This window comes from Rhopalosiphum padi, chromosome 1, assembly GCF_020882245.1.
Source record: "Rhopalosiphum padi isolate XX-2018 chromosome 1, ASM2088224v1, whole genome shotgun sequence".
Classification (NCBI taxonomy): domain Eukaryota; kingdom Metazoa; phylum Arthropoda; class Insecta; order Hemiptera; family Aphididae; genus Rhopalosiphum; species Rhopalosiphum padi.
The window spans coordinates 46,486,389-46,504,846 of record NC_083597.1 but is presented as its reverse complement, the minus strand read 5'-3'; the positions used below and the strand labels follow the sequence as shown (position 1 = coordinate 46,504,846).

At 32.0% G+C, this 18,458-nt stretch overlaps 1 protein-coding gene across 2 annotated transcripts in view; it reads left to right on the top strand.

Moving 5' to 3' along the window:
- The window catches only part of LOC132927588 (uncharacterized), a 71,835-nt gene extending 54,566 nt beyond the window's left edge, over positions 1-17,269 (top strand). For both annotated transcript variants that reach the window (XM_060992155.1, XM_060992148.1), the window contains 3 exons: positions 3,354-3,388; positions 9,138-10,048; positions 16,218-17,269. In XM_060992155.1, the coding sequence (XP_060848138.1) occupies positions 3,354-3,388; positions 9,138-9,925 (823 nt within the window). In that variant the 3' untranslated portion in view covers positions 9,926-10,048; positions 16,218-17,269. The remainder of the gene's footprint in view (positions 1-3,353; positions 3,389-9,137; positions 10,049-16,217) is intronic.
- The last annotated feature ends 1,189 nt before the right edge of the window (positions 17,270-18,458 follow it).

The following is an 18,458-nucleotide window of genomic DNA, read 5'->3' as shown; positions in this document are numbered from 1 at the left end:
TCTAAATTAATGACCTCAATATTTAAGTATACAAGTGCATTATACATATTAATCTTTTTACATCATACAATAAAACAGAAGCATTTCTTAACAAAATTGAACTTTGGTAATTATGGATTATATACATAATTATTCGTATTTCGTAATACTATATAAATTCGAAGAATAAAAAAAGTAATGTCTTATTTTTTTATTGGCTTTTTGTTTCTTTTGTCTAATGTATTAGTGTTAAAAATATAACTTTGTATATTATATATCATCCTATTATTGATTCATATTGCATAACGAAAATCGGAAAATATAATGACAAACCAGTGAAATTAAGTATACATAATAATATACATCATCATGACGAAATCAAATCAAAAATGTAAATATAGTCGAGAAAACCTTTAAACATAATAGATATATACGGATCGTTGATGATAATTTACTTACAATGATGTAAAAGAGAACGAATGAAAACTTGTTGCAGCGATCTATATAAAATATAATGCGTATACCTATAACCTAATACTGACAACGGAAAGAAAAGTTCAAAAACCTCCTATATATATATATATATGTATATATTGTATATTGAGTGCATGTGAGAAAAGCCCACGCGCGTATAGTAGCGTTGGCCCTCGAGGAAAAACGATGTTGGAAATGTCAATAATGTTTTTTACGACATTGTAGCAAACCATTAGCGATAAATTTATTCGTACGAACATCCTATAATTTATAAAGGATAAAACTACAAAAATGTATTTATCTAAAGGGCCAATATATACCGTTGTCAGTTTGTACCTATCAGACTAGGAGGTACATTTATGCTTATACAAAACGTCACTCTCGAGTCCTGATACACAGCATTCCGTATAAGTATATCGATGTATGACGGTCCGATCTTATAATAGCTAGGTATACAAATAATTTTGAAAATGATTAGCGCGCATGAGAATTAAAAACAACCTATATATACAAGAAATACGCGGTCGGGCAAATCATATATGAAATCAAAAACGAAGGTCACAAAAATACCGACTTCATGGGTGGTTGAGAATAAAAAAAAATCAAGGTTTATCGCGAAAAAAATCCTTCGCATTGTTGTGCCAAATAGCATATGTGCACGTCAGATACAAAACATGTATCAAGCCCCTTCGCGGTTAATGCCTCATTGGCTGAGTGAACAATATTTTAAGTCCAAACACACACGGGATTATAATATGTAAATATTTTTCCGTTTTATTAAACATTTCAAAACAACAAAATGTTAATTCATACATTATACACGTTGTAGCTGAAGCAGGCATGCCAAATGCCGTTCGCTAAAATAAATTTAATAAATTTAAAAAAATAATAGTTATATAACAACGCTATTTGATATCATTAAATATACCGTTTAATGTACAAAGTCATAAACTAATATTTACTAATGCCGAATTTAACTGCAGGTCCTTAAATCTTTTAACGTTCGCAGCGTAAACATAAAATATATAGTGTAATACAAGTGACTCGTGATGTAGGAGGAATGCATTACATTTTAATTAGCTGTTAAATCTTCTTGATACACGACACATAAGCATTTAAAATATTGTGCTAAAATAATTTGAAAACTAACAATTTATTATTAATTATTATTATAATACACATATTATACAGTATTATCTATACGCATATAAATTGACCTGAATACCTGATAGAATTAAAATATAAAATATATTAACTTTTTGTCGTTTCTAAAATAAATATAACATTTATAACATGGAGACCCGAGAGGTTATTGCTTTTTTCTTTTCAAGTTCGTTTATATTTTTTATTACGACGGAACAAGCTTCGGGTTTTTAAATATACAATATAACAATTTTTAACGAAGACTGCAAAATGATGAACCGCGCAGTTCGGACCACATAAAAAAAGTCATGTTGTCATGCCCTACAGAAATGTACATTTATTATATAGTTAAGCTACTACGTACCTACCTATAGCTGATAGTTGTCTGTCGCATTTTGCAATGTTTTTTTTTTTACTCTCCCGACGCGCGTTATATCATTTTAATATACCGGTGCAAGATTATGTTTTTAACGTTTATCAAATTTTATGGAGGTAAAACGTCAACTCTACCGCCCAGGCATTAATTAAACTCTACCAGACGTCTCGTAAAAAATATACGCGCGCGCGTATTAGAGGATTTAGTACATAAACTTTTGCAGTAAAAATAAAATTTCGCGCGTTTTACGCTTATCGCGAGCTCTGTATAAACATATTTTTAACAATTCGTCGCGATTTTAACGCGTGGAGTAGTGCGGTGTTCGCGGCATACACTGCTGCTGCAGTTGTTTCGAATAAAAATGTCACAATACGTCTGTTATACATACAAGAACAGTATTATAACTAATATAACTTATAAATTACAGTCGCTCGCAGACTTGGCTAATTATTTCTTTTTGTGAAACTCTGAAACGTCGTAATAAAAACACCAACGTTTAACGTTAGGTTAGGCGGCGGGATGTGGTTGTGGCTTAGATGACAAGTATAATATTTATATATATATATATAACACGACCAGACTAAAAAGTTCGTTTGGGGCAAACCGACTTTCCAAGAAAATTTTTATAAAACTGGTGGAAAACATCAAAGGCGATGAATATACCTTTCTGGAAAAATCTTAACGTCACCGAACGAAATTATAAAAAAAAACGATTGCTGCAGCTTGCCGGACGCTTTTAATAATAATAATAATAATAATAATAATAATAATAATAATAATTGCTCTCCGACTGATGACGAACGGTAATGTTTTTATAATGATGCGGGACCGTCGTCGGCGTTTCACTGAACGAATGCATATATTATTATAATATACAGCAGAAATGGGTTTTTAAAAGACTCGCGTACAGACCAGATATATTAAATCATTCGTCGAGATCTAACACACACGCGCACACACGACCAATTAAAACGACGTTAACCCATCGGGCTTAAGACATAATAAATCCGTCGTCGAATGATCTATACTATTATAATATTGGTGTATACAATATACACGATATATAGAGGCAACGATTGCGATGCATCCTCCTCCGTAAAACGCTGCTGTAATAAAACTCTTACCAATGTTACATACATAAATATTATACTTATGTGAAACCGACACGTTAAATACGCGATTGCGATCGCAAATTTGAGGTCCACCTCCCACGCAAAAACAAAATCTTCATCACCGTTTGTCTCGTGATCGTATAATTTGACGATAAACGTAAAATGATGTTATATTATGCCATATATTTATAGTGCGTGTGTTTGTCAAAAAGTACTTGTGTATATAATAGATATCTTAGAAATAATACGATTTTATGTTTTTGTTTCAGACGGCTTTCCGGACGCACAGCACCATCTCGGCCAGGTGAGTTAGACTCCTTATATTAAGTGTATAACATTTATATATAATATATTTATAATACAATAATAATATTAATGTCGTTGCCAACTCGTTTGTATACGTATACCTGCTCACGCGTGCGAACCCGTTCGAATTTCCTTTGAAATGTATTTTGAGTTTAATTCCACCAGCTTAATTTTTTACTTAACCTGTTTATTTATTTTTATATCAGAACTTAATAAACTGCGCATAGCAGAATTAATACTACTTAAAAACGAACTAAATAGTATAATAATAATACATGATTATTAATAAGAAAATTAAAAAATTCCCCCTTTTATAGGTTACAGCTGAATACTAAAATAATTTAAAAATTATATATTATTAAATGTATAATTATTTTTAATTAATAAAAGCGTTTAAAACAAATCGTTTGATGTAACTGAACGTGGCGGTGAAAATGTTTGTATACAAGCGAAATTATACTGTGATTTTTCCAAGTAATTCGCGCAATATAAAATCGGATAATATATAGTAAAAAATTGTATTTGTACGCCTTCTATGTATTTTAAAATTGCTATAGCCGGGCCATAATCACAGCAGGATAAATTTACCTTTATATAATATAGTTTTTCAGTTTTATCTTTTTGTTAAATGTTACTGTAAAATAATAATTTAAGAATTCGCGAGTAGGTAAATATTTATTTTTTAATACCAGTATAAATCTTACCCTGTGACTATCACTTTGAAAAGTCTTTATAAGTAGTTTATAAATCCCGAATAAATAAAAATACTATATAACCGTACTCGGTTGGTATATCGTGTTAGATGTTTTAATTAGAAGTTATAACACGGTCGACACGGTATTATATCCTTTGAACGCCGTTCGCCGCGACGCCGCCCGCCGTTCGAGGAAAACGTGGGGTCGTCTTATATATTTTTTTTCCCAGAATATATACACACGATGGGAGGGAACATCTGGTGGAATTATGGTTTTTATTATTGACACTGCGTTTTTTTCTTTAATTTACTCCATCTGCGAGGTAAAAATTCCATGATGTGCATGTAGTGTGGCGCAGTGCGTTGTATAATATTATATAGTGTGTTTGTATAACCTCAGCGTGCACATAAGCTCGCAAACAAAATAATAACAACGATTCGAGTTCATAACACATTCCCTCTGTATAATAGTTCTCAAAAATCGTTTCCAACCCAAAATCTAAAATATTGTCCGTACGTGAATAAGTATATAATAGGTTAGGTTAGGTTAGTAAGTATTAGTACGTATTTAAAATGTATATAACATGACATAAGACGTGTCGATATGGTAAAACGCGCGTAAGCTGTACCTAAAAAAATGTTGCTGTAGTATATATATATAGCTTGGTATACCTATAATGAAATATAAAATACAATATAATAATATATACACAGGTAGAAACTTCTATTTATTTTATATTCAGCGCCTCAGCAGACTCAAACAAACTGCAGAATATACGATTATATTGGCTATAAAACAACAAACAACAACAACAGCAAAAAAGAGGAAACTAATACACTTATATTGTACGCGATCGTCAAATTTTAACTAACCCAAACAAGGTTTTATGTAGTACATTTTTACGATTTCCAGCTATAATAATAATATAATATATTATGTAAAAAAAAAAAAAAAACTATTGTGTTAGCGTGTGATGTTATGCAACGCGCGCGCTGGCGAGTGGAAACGAAATAAAAAAACACGTTTGGGATCAACACGCCATCACGCGTTATAATAACACATCGTGATGCGGGGTAAAGGGAGAAAAAAATTATCAGAATTATTTCGTTTACGTTTCGTGTATATTATATTATATATTATGTACATTATCGCGGTATGAACGCACATGTATTCACTATACCTACACAATATAATAATAAATATTAAATAACGATAGGTACCTATGTAAGAGTATATATATAGGTAGTATTATATACATATCTATATATATATACGTATACGCTGCGGTATAATTTATACTCTGTTCGGTGGCGGTGGTGGCGGCAGCGGCAGACGCATAAAACTTTTGTCCGATGCGTATAACATTATATATATACACTCGTATATGCTCTTCCTAGTCGTATATTATAATATCTGTTCTCCGCGCCGATAGGTCGTGTGAGAAAATTTTGAAGAATTGAACTCGCGTCGCGCACACTATATTATAATATGTATATACATCATATACGTGGCCGAGTTGTGCGTACCTCTATACGGATATACGTTTATTAAGTATTATTATAATATGATCTATCGCTGCGAGTTAAATATCACGCACGTCATTTAACAAATACATATATTATGTGTATATGCGCTTGGAACGCGCTCGCACATTATAATAATATTATCATTATCATATATAATATATATAATATTATGTATAACGAGGTCGCGTGATGATATATTTTAATATACGCGCGTATAACTGGGCAGAGTCGGTGGCGACAACACTGGAACGCGTCCACCCGGTTAAAATATATAATAATATTACAATATATATATACCTATACCGGCTCGGCGGTGCACAGACGTCGTGTCGTATAGGGCAAGTGTATTATATATGTATATATAATATATATACTTATAATACTTATATGGTACATATAGGTATAGGTATAATAGTATATATATCATGTGCAGCAGCAGCAGCAGCAGTTGTGGAAATGAGCATATACAATCTATATATATATATATATATGTGTGTATATAATATATAATATATAATATATATATTTGTATGCGAGTGTGTAGGTATATAGGTATCCCAAACACATTTTTTATTTAGTCCGCTGACAGAACAATACCAACTCGAGTATAAATTAATACGTTAGCTAGCTGCTGCGCGTATCGCCGCGATGGAGAGATAATAATGGACAGTATATATATTCTGTGTACACTCGGTCCGTTTCCTTTTTTTCGCTTATTCTAAATTTATGTTCTCAATCGGACGTCAGACGGACGTTTCCAAGGCGCACTTCTGCCGCTGCTGCTATATAATATACGTTTTTCCTTTTTACAATACAGACGACAGTCTTTCCGTTTGCGTATATATGTATAGGTATCTATAATACACCTGTATTATACCTGTATAATAATATATACCAATGTACATTGTTATAACACGCATTTTATTTATCTTCTTATACAGAGTGATTCACCAAACGACCAAACTGTAATTTTCGTGGCAAGTTTATACGTGTTTTCAAAAACAGTTTTTTCTTTCTTTATCATATTTAAGTTTTTTATTATTATTTTTTTTTAACGAAAAAAATACATTCTAAATTTCCAATTATTCCAAAGCTAAATACTGTCAATAACCGAATTACGAACCAGTAGGTAGTCAATAAATTATAACTTATAAGCATTCCAATGTTCGATGGGTAAAAATATGTTTTGTAAAAACAATTACCGAGAAAAAGACTGTTTAGTGTTATAGTGTTAACTGCTGAAAGATTCACCTTTTATAGTTGTATATATGTATTGTAAATTATAATTTATAAGCGTCCGTCCGGATAACAATATCACGAAAACAATTTCCGTTTCCCTTTACATATTGCCGTACATATGATGGTATATGATGTTACAACGTCTACATTATTATATACGCGTGTAAAATATTACGGTCGTAAACTTTCGGTCGTCTAATATTAATATATTTCAAAATTACTGTGTGTATTAAACTGAAGCCAAAAAACTAGGGATTTATTCGATCGAAATTTGGAACGCTAACAACTTTTCACGGTATATAAACTATATCGACTTGATTTTTCTACAACAGCTATCGCAGTTTTAATATCATATATGCATGTAACTCATAACCCATACAATGTAACTATATATATAGTTTGTAACGATATTTGTAACAAAATTCCATCTAATAAGCAATAAGGTTACCGTATACCGTATACGCCTAATACAATATTATAATATAATAGCTAGTATATATAATACCGACTACCGAGTACCATCACCTACGATCAGGTCGTTATTATATATTGTAACGACTTTACGGTTCACGTGTACGGAACTATAACCTTTAACTATAATAATGTATTATGTATTTACTCGAAAATATATTAGTAATATGAAAAGCTTTTTTATTAACTCAACAAATAACTTACACGTAAAACGCACTACAGTACATTATATTTTAATTATTTATTCACATGTTTATAGGTATTATATAGGTAATGCAAGTGTTTTCCTATAAACGTTTACTCTACAAATTTAAAAGAATTTTTTCAACGTATAAACCTATCTATAATAATTATTTATTTATAAAATATCTACGGATAATACCTAATGAATGTGTAATAATATTGACATATTTTAATTAATTCGTTGTTAATACATTTACTATAGGTACGTAGTATTAATTCGTTATTTCATTAAATAATTAATTATAAACGAGTATAAATCATTTTTTTTTCTGTTTTGGAAATATTTTAATTTACACCTCATTAAATATTACGACCGTATAAAAGAAAAGTAATTTTGTGTGTAAATAGCATCGCGTTAGAAATAAAAACGTGTTTTGATGGGAATAATAATATAATCATTCTACTTTAAATGAATTAAGACTTAACAGTCTCTTAATAAAACATATCGAATTTATTATTTAAGTACTTAAAGATTATTTGAATATTGGTTCTTTTCCAATATTAAATGTTCGTGTGTTAACTTGTTGATTGCAGTTGTCAGCTATAATATGTATTCGCATTTTTATTCACTTTTGTTATATTAGACGGCGTATAATATGTACTACGTGCGCGCAATAAAGATGTAATAATCGTTATTTTGATATACTATTTGAATGTGTGAACATTATTTTTTGAAAAAAATACACCAAAGTAAAGTCTATATAAAATATATTATTTTAATAAATGTTTTTTGTGAGCAAATAAAATGACGCACGGCCGACTTTTCGAACACAGTCATGTATAATATAATGTACTAATAGTACGCGTATTTCATGTGTGCATAATGCATATATTTGACAAAACGGAGAAGATTAAAAATTGAAGACATCATAAATATAAAACGATATCACAATATTATACGAATGTAATAGTACGCCTGTATGACTGCATATGACGTTGCAAGAGTATACCTATATATTATGGCTATATATATATATATATATATACGCGTATTTGCGTACAAAGTATATACATATTGTTTATATATAGTGTGTTGTAAAAGAAAAATACGAGCATAAACACTACCGTAAAAACGAAACAAACATAATCGTAAAACAGCACTCGTAACGCATTTTCGTTAAATATAAAAACATGATAAAATGTTAATTTGCAGGTCGCGGGGCTATGCACGTGCAATGCACTGAGATGTATGGGGGGGGGGGTAACTCTGTATGAATAATTTCGTAGGTATAAAACATGTTAGGTGGTTAGGCGTGGCTTTATTGTGTTACTTGCTTTTTGACAAATATTAAAATATTATGCAACTACAATTAATAAATGTCGATGATTTTTGCGTTATTACTTTTTCACATCTATATAGACAATTAGTTTCATCGTCGCGCGAACCTAAACGAGTAAACGACTACATTTTTACGATAGCACCAGTGTTATTTTTATTTATGGTAGTAAATGCATTTGTTCGAGCCTCGAGGGTGTATTTTAATCTGTGGCCTGTTACCCAATAGTAACATCGGGTGTACCTATTACATACGTATAATAATTATATGTTGTTTTTTTTTTGTTGTGTGCGCAGAGTGTTTGGTGTCGTTCGATCCGCCCACAGACCGAGTTCACCACCATCACCACCATCAGCAATTGCACCACCACCAGCGGCAGATCGCCCAGATAGCGGCGGGGGACCACCACCACCTGAACCACCTGAACCACCTGAACCATCTGAACAACCTGAACAACCGTCGCGCCGGCCCGATCGTCCGGCGGTCCGGCGGCCCGGACGGCACGTCGTCCATCAAGCACAACGGACCGGGACGGCCGTCTGGCGGTGGTGCCCGTAACGGCGTCGGCGGTGGTGGTGGCGGGGGCGGGGGAGTCGGCGGTGGCGGCATCGGGAGCCTGATCGGCGGGGGCGACGACGGTGGTGTCGGCGGCGGTGGCGGCGGCGTCGGTCATCAGCTGTCCGTGAACCCGGGCGATTGGTTCCGGTGGTTCCGGCGGAAACGCGGCGCCGTGCTACCGCCGGACGCCGTGCCGTCCAATCAGAACGCCGTCCGGGCCAACCATTACACGGTCGAAGAAGCGGCCGCCGCCATACCGGTGGTGGTGTACGCGTCCGTCATCGGCGGCGGCCAAGACGACGGGCCGCACAACATGTCGCCGCCGCCGCTGTCCCTGTCCTCGGCGGCCGACGACGTGCTGTACACCGAGCTGGACCGGGTGCCGACGCCCGCTTACCACAACGCCGGTTACGCGTTCGACCAGCACAGCAGCGCCTATTACTCGGACATGTACGAGCCAATCGACCCTTACCACAACCATCACAACCATCAGCGGCAGAACTCGCTGCCGTCCGACTACGTCTGATATTACGCCCGACACGCGCCGCCCGCGAATCGCCGCCGTCGCCGCAGCCGACGACGACGATCGCAAGCCGCCGCACCACCGGTGCCGACGGTCTCGCGCGTGTATCGTGAAATATTCAAATAGGTGAGTCATTGTTTCGTCTAACACGTAATAATATTACAATATTCATAAATATGTACTTCGTGTATTTATATTATTATTATTATTATCGTCGGTCAAGTAATATCTGTATTGTATATAATCGGTGCTTATGTGCAGAGTGCACGACGCGCCCCTTAGAAATATTTAAGTTCTACTCTCACGTAAGTGACTATATATATATTATAATAAGTATCCAAAAATAAGTTTTAAGGGCTCCTTGACGTATGGAATATATAGATACGTTGTGTTTGTCCGTTTGTTAGTTACCAGCCATTAATAATAGTTTATAATTACGATTGTTTTTATTAAGATTTTGTATCGGTTTTATTCAAAGTCAACTTTCATATACTATAGCCAATATTGAAAAATAGGTACCAATAACCCAGTATAACATGCATAGTGGTTAACAAATACTATTTAACGTTTCACTCAAACTCGCAGGGTGAGCTTTTGTAATTTGTTATATTTTATACTATGTTGGGTTCGGTACATCGCCTGCTATATGAAATAATACTTGTACAAAGGTCACCTGCTTTATATATTTTTTTCTACCTTTGGAAGTTTTAAATTAAAAAAAATAATCATAATCGTTTAGGACGCGTTATCCATTCCACGCATCTCGGGCCGTAAACGTCTATTTTTTTCTGTATAAATATCGTTATCTGAGTATGGAAAAAAACAAACACTTGCAGGGGGGGCAAACGGGACCTACGACTTTTTTTTCAACCCGTAATATACATAATCGGCTCCGAAACGTGAAAATTGAAAAAAAAACTACACAATATTAAAATATTTTGTACGCCCTTATATGTGTTATTATTATATTGTACTGAATAGTGACGGGAGTTACGATGAGAGAATTGATTGCGCGTGTGTATACATTAGAGGTGTACCTACAAAATATAATCTACATAATATATAGGTATGTATAATTTTCATACGTGGTTTTTGTTTGAAAGGACTAATCGGGACAAACATTGACGTTATACAACCGGAGTATGAGCGGGATAGATAACGACTGCGATTGATATACCTTCCTACTATAATATGTAAGACCTCGGCAGTTGCTATTATGTGTACAAAAATGAAAAAAAACTTTAGACGTTTTACTTTCCACATATGCGTGTTACACACGATACGGTTCGTGGTCCCCATGTAGTATATAGGTCCGACAAATTAATAGAACAATATTAACCGTTGATTGTGATATTATAATACTATAGTTGTATTAATATAATGAAAACTATAGTGAAGTACAGGAGTTGGATGGGTTATAATAGAATGTGCTCTTAAAAAATGGTTAAATTTGTCGCTTTATTTGTTTATTTTTTTTGAAAATTTTAAAAAACCTTTTTGGAAATTTAAAAAAAAACAATTATATTTTAAATACTAAAATGTTTATTATTTTATTAAATGCTATAAAAAAAAAATAGACTATCTCGTTACCCAAAACTGTTTCCGTTTAATATTTTTAAAATAATTTCAAATAAGTACGACTGATCTTTATTTTATGAATAATAACTTCTGTAATATTATTTAAATAATTCTATGTGTAAGATCATACTTATACTGGTAAATTGATTACCTATAGCTATGTTTAAAGTTATTGTCATAACAATAAATATTCTATACAGTATATGCATCATGATGGCTTTTAAAAAGTTTATTAGTAGGTACTTATAGTATTTACCTATATAAATGTGGTAAAAAAATGATAATAATAATATTTATCGTTTTGATTATAGTATACTAATTTATACTTAAAACCGAATTTATATTTTCTAGTACTTGTATTTTTCGTGTCAGAATATTTGGAATTCTAAACGTCATATTTCGGATCGCATAGCGTTAATCCAAATTCCAAATAAGAAATTAGGTTCCATTCCACTGTAATGTAATGGTTATTGATATATATATATATCTATTTAACATATATAATTTTTATTTAAAATATTTAAAAATTCTTTATATTCTAATACTATGATTTTAACATTTTTGTTCAGTTATATTATAATCTGACTTCGTTCATGGTTATATTAAATGAGAATTGTATTGATTAGATTCGAATTATAATAATGAGTTATTATGATTGCGTTGATGATATAATAGATTGTGACTTGTGAGAAACATAACAATTTTTTATGGAATGCCTTCCTAAACATGTTATTTGAAAATAAAAATTTGAAACACAGGTCTATATAATCATAATGTTTTATTTTATATGAACGCAATATATATATATATTTATAAAAAAATCTTTGAATTTTGATCTCTACTACGTATATCGAAAATATGACTGAAGTGAAAAAATATATTATTTTGTACCCCGTGGTGTATTTCTAAGAAAAATAACTAAAAACACATAATGGAGTGACAAAACTCAATAACATAAATTGCGTATCGATTGGGAAAAAAATAAAAGTTATCTACGTGTTTTGTGACAAAGTCAAATTGAAAAGACTAGAAAATAAATGCTTGCAATATACATACTTATATATGTTTCATTGCAATTTTGTCGCGATCTTGTTCAGACATATATTAGGTTTAGGTACCATTTCAATTCTTTTTTATAAGCTTTTAAATATTGTTAACGTTTTAGTCGTTTTACACCTTTCACAAACAAATTATATTATGACTCTAAACACATAAAAAATTGTATTGGTATAGGCGTATATTATTAAAATAATATACGCTTTTGTATAAAATTACATACATTATATTATATTTAATGACAGCTGAGCAATATGAAGTTTGCAATAATGTATGAACAAATTAAATTATAAAAAAAGAAATAAGTATAAAAATTAAATTATTTAAAAAGGGGTCGCGCGTATCTAATGTTTATTGGACCACATCGCGAATATTCCCTTCGACGAGTCCTGCTAGAACAGTTACCGTTCGACCGGAGTAATATGATATTAATTTAAATGGTATCAAGTACTTGCAGCGCACACGTGACACACACTCATTATATAAATTATTGTCGAGCGTTTTGGATGCTTTTCGGTCGCCCGCATATTACCTAAGCACATTTTTCAATTGAACGCCGTCCAAAATATTATACATTTTATATTATATTACATTATAGAGTGTTATTATAACAGTGTCAATTAAAAAAAGCGTGAGGGTCGTCGAAGCCTGCAGCAAACGTTAGCATTGTTTGCGGGGTCTTTTTTCTATCAAAATTTGATCTTTTTGGGGTGGTTCAAGAAAATATATAATAATGCACACTATATAGTGACTATCGTTTATATATATTATATAGAATTCAATTAGCTTATAATCGTAGGTACTTAATTATATTATTATACGCGTAAGACCGAAGCACATTGTTTCCCACAGCGTTACGTACGCCACGGTATTCCGCGGTATTTAAAAAAAAAACTCGTTGCTTTGTATTAGAATAGCTGTACGCGGAATTTTCATCCACGGTGGAAAAAATGGCGAGCTTGCATTTTGGCGACGAACGCCAAAATAATAAATATGTGAACTCCTAATTTGACATCGATTTAATTTTGGGTGTGCTAAACTAGTGACGGAAAACGCTGTGTATATCTCCGGCCTAATGCGTATTATATTTATATAGTTCTTGATTGTAAATACAATTTGAACAATGGTCAAGCGCTAAAAATAAAAAGTTGAAATGTTAACTTCAGTGGTAACCGCCGACAGCGATTAGTCGTATAATATTAAGCATTATTAGTAGCATTATTAGAATATAGTAAACAGCAAAAATATAAATATTTTAAATATATAGCTAGGGATACCTTAGAAACCAGTCGCCACCATTCACAAACTCAATAACTCATCTATGATCTAAATACGTCTATTATATATTAAGTATACGTATCTTGTCGAAAACTCTATCAGGAATTGTTTTTAAATTACGTCTTGTATCGACACACGCAAATATTTGAGACATTGATGCTTTAAGACTTGATAATTGGTTTGATAAAATTAAAAAATATATAAAAATATTTAGTGATTTATTGCCACCTAAATTTTCAATAGTTCGTTTTTAAATGTCATAAACGCATCGCAGACACTGTGATCAATTAAATTATGTATATTGTATATATATATTTATACAGCTAGTCAAAAAAGTATAACGGCCTCGATTGACGATCGTATTACACCGATTATTGTTATTTACACAGATGTCGCGCGCGAAAAGTATAAGTTCGCGTCAGAAAACAAATTTAATAAATATGCGAATTTACATAACACAATATTTGAATACCTATAATAGCTAAACTTATACATGCCTACGTTTCACGCCCGACGGATACGTGTGGGAACAGTCGTCGGTCGGCCGTTTATACTCTGCAAGTACGCGCACGGCGCACAGTCATCGGCTGTATATATCGCGTTTCGTCTGCGCTTGTACACCATATTCGAGAGATTAATTACCCAAAATTATTCACCTAGTCACACGACCGACGTTAAATTTTATTTATTTTTTAATTAAAAAAAAAAACGTTAGACACTCTGCGGGTCGCCTTGTATAGAACAAAACATATTAATTTTCCACCGCGTTATATATTATACGCATAATATGCTTATCGGAAAGATACCATATGCGAGGAAAATATGTAAATTTCCTGGCAATATTTCGTCGGATATAACATGATATATACACCCGCGCCAGACACGCCGTCACTATACACATATATATATATATATATATTGCTACAGAATTGGTCGTGTATATAATATCACATTATACATTGTATAATATGTACCTATATTATTAAATTATAAACGTACGTATAGCCCGTGGGGAAAAGTACAGAATGTCATTTTTCCAAAAAACGAAAAACAATAATCACGATTAACAAAAAGATCGATGATTCGATTATATAGGTTTTAAAAATTAAAAATGAGATACTATACAAAAAGATTGGTATATTTGTGATACTTCAAACAGGATAACTAGGAAACTGCCTCTTAAATTTTGATTTATGACTATAATGACAATTATCCGGTTTTTATTTTGGCAAGAGAGGCGAATTTATTTTAACATTTGTTTTTAAAACTATAATATTTCTAACCATAGAATAAATATAATTTTTATAAAACACCACTTTTAAACTTGAAAAAACTAAATTAAAAAATTAAAAAGTACAGTCGTACAGAAAATATCATTTACTTGTGGTACCTACTTGTTTCTAATATAGATATCAAGACAACAGGAAAAATAGCATATACAAATGCGTTAAAGTGACTATAAGATTTCGTGTATTTGTACTTTTTTCACAATACGACTGCGTGTGTTGTATAGAACGTACATTTATTTATTATTTAGGGTGAAATATATGAGCCTGTGTTAGTGAATAAATATGTTGCGATGTTGTCGGTTTAAGCTTTTTTCGCTGTTATTTCCCGAGGAGGTTTTTCACAATAAATCGAGGGGTATTTTAGATTTGTGGGGCAACGCGGGAAGCGGAGGCGCTTAGCCGTCGAAGAGTGAAGCGAGTCATATTTACCAGAAGAATTATAACCTACGCGAAATACAATTTGATTTTGTATGCATTTATAGGTATCTAACGAGCGCAATCGTATTTATCGCAGTACACACGCGATAATAAATACCGCATAGAAAATCAATGGTTTCCGAGTGTAGTCGTATTTTATAAGACACGGCAAATGCGCAAACATAATAGGTAGTCTAAAAAAGTATACGATAATAAATAAGTATGGTAACGCGCGTAATAGTATTAGTATAGTACACTAAAAAAAAAAGAAGACATTCTCGTATTATACATATTTTGTACGGGATTTCCGATAACCATATTGTCCATATTATATACCTAATATAATTTAATATATAATTTTAGTTAGAAAAAATCAGGATAACAGGAAACTGTCTAGGTATATAGTTTGATATATTAGGTATGTACTCAGTTAGAGGGTAGGCAATAAACAGAGGAAAACAAACTTGTGACGTAAACAGCGTGCATTTTATATTAGACGCGATTAAGTACACGGATCGACGATTTGAAAATATTTACGGACTATTGTAGTAAATCATAGTGAATTTAATCCAAACGGACGAACGTTTGGCAAGTCTATGCCCTCTTTGTATAAAATATGTTTTCGTGTAGTATAAATGAATTCGTAATTAACATCGGTATATTTATTATTTTTTCAGATCTAGTCGCTGTACGCTGCACGTCTACCGAAAATGCTGTTTTGCGGCCGTGCACTCTGATGCACTAATGCACTATTTACGCTGCGACGGTTATCATCGTGACCCCTCGACTTGATGATCATTTCGTTGCAGATCGATTCCGGTAGCCGTTCTAATATTAATAATCATCACACCTGCAGGAACGCAAATGTCTCAACTAACGTTTAACCATTCGCCGATGACGATCACACGTAACGCGATCTACTGCCGAGAAAAAAAAAGGAAGCAAAACAACTACAAAACGGACGAATATATCACCTGAGCGAAAATCACAATATGTCGGACGTTAAGATGATTATTATTATTATTATTATTATTATTGTTTAGTGCAAACCTAAAGTTATTATTTTTTTTTTAATCTTATTTTTAAGTGTAATTATAGACTTTTTTTATATAAGTGTTTTAATTAGTTGTTGATTGTTTATATATACCTACATAATATTTCCAGTGATAATAATTAAGTGTACATAGTACCTACCTATATTATATATTATAATATTATTATTTAATAACGAACACAGTGTAGCGCCCGCGACTTAAATGCTAATAACGTAATGTGTATATAATGATACGTTTGCGTTCAACTCTCACCAAAACGACGATATTTAATGTAATATATTACAATGTATATAATATAATGTTATATCGTCGTACGCGCATAATTAGTCACGAATGTTATTTTTTTACGTGCATATATTTATTAAAAAAATAATGTGTATAGATCATGTACAAAAACGCAATATCGTTAGTCTTTATTTTATCTCTTTTTATTTTGGCTATATATTTATTTCAATCTTTCAGTCTCACTGTCTTACAAAAATTCTTTCTCCTCTCTTTTATTCTCTCTCACAAACTCTATCTATCTCTCTCTCTCTTTCTCTCAATAGTCTATTAACTGTTCTCATTTTTCCATAGCGTCTTGTTCTCGCGATTTTTATAATATATTAAAAATGTTATTTTATGAGTAACATAATATTTGTGTACATTGCAGAAAAATAAAACAATTAATATTATATGCTCTTACAGTGAAGAATTTTTTTAAAATATTTCTAATTTTAGTGTCTGTTTTCGTTCATCAACAACGGCTACGTTTAAGTCTACACACTTATTAATCATAAAATAACGATAAATAATACGCGGAATCGTTTGCGAGAATTCTTCATTTACGCTGACTTTAGCACACTCTAGGAAGGGGGGGGGGTAATTAGGATTGATTTTTGGAATTGTATATTTGAATTTATATAGTAAACATTTTTAAATATTATTATGCCTTATAGTAATACGTGAATGAGATTATACAGAATTGTTTAACGAATAATTAATTGGAGCAGTAATAATTGATATTCACAATTTAAATCTAAGTGACTAAATCTACTTGTACTTTGCCAATCGGCTGATGTAGTATATATTTTATTATTGCAAGTTCAGTTGCAAATATCATGCTGCAATCGCAGTGATGGCGTTGTATATAGTGACGGTGATATTAACGTCACACTTAAATAGAGTGCTTCAGTGTTTTCCATAAAGGTACACGCTTAGAGTGGTATTATCTCACATTAGTGAGTGGTTTCAAAACTATGATTTGCATTTCGCGAGTGTGTGATTTTTAAAGACCAAATTTCATTGAATTTTAAACGTATATATTAGTAATACTCTAAACAGTATATTTACCTATAGGTGCAATAAAGGGCGCAGTAATTTTTATTAATGTTTTAATTTAGATTAACTAACACTGAATTTAAATAATAATTGAATACGTATAATTTAAATGTAGTGTACACGACAAGTTTCAAGTATAAGATCAATTTTTCGAGATTTTTTAACAAGTAAAAACATTGTACTACATAAATCGAATAAAACTTTAATTAAAATTTATAAATATATTTTAAAAAAATAATGTGAAAAATATTTTAAAAGTTATTCCATGTATAGAAAATGCTAATAAAAGTCTTTAGTAAAATTTCAAATCCCTGTGATTATTCCTTTTCGAATTTTAACAAAAGACGAATTCGATTTTTAAGTTCATACTGCGCAAATGTCTCTGAGTTTTGTCATAAGTTGTTAGTTTTTTACAATAATTCAAAAAGTAACAAAAAGTTTAAAAAATGACTACCTCAATGCACTATCTAAAATGTTATTAAATACTAACATGGAAATTTGTAATTGGTTTGTCTGGATAAAATGGCACTAACAGACAGATAC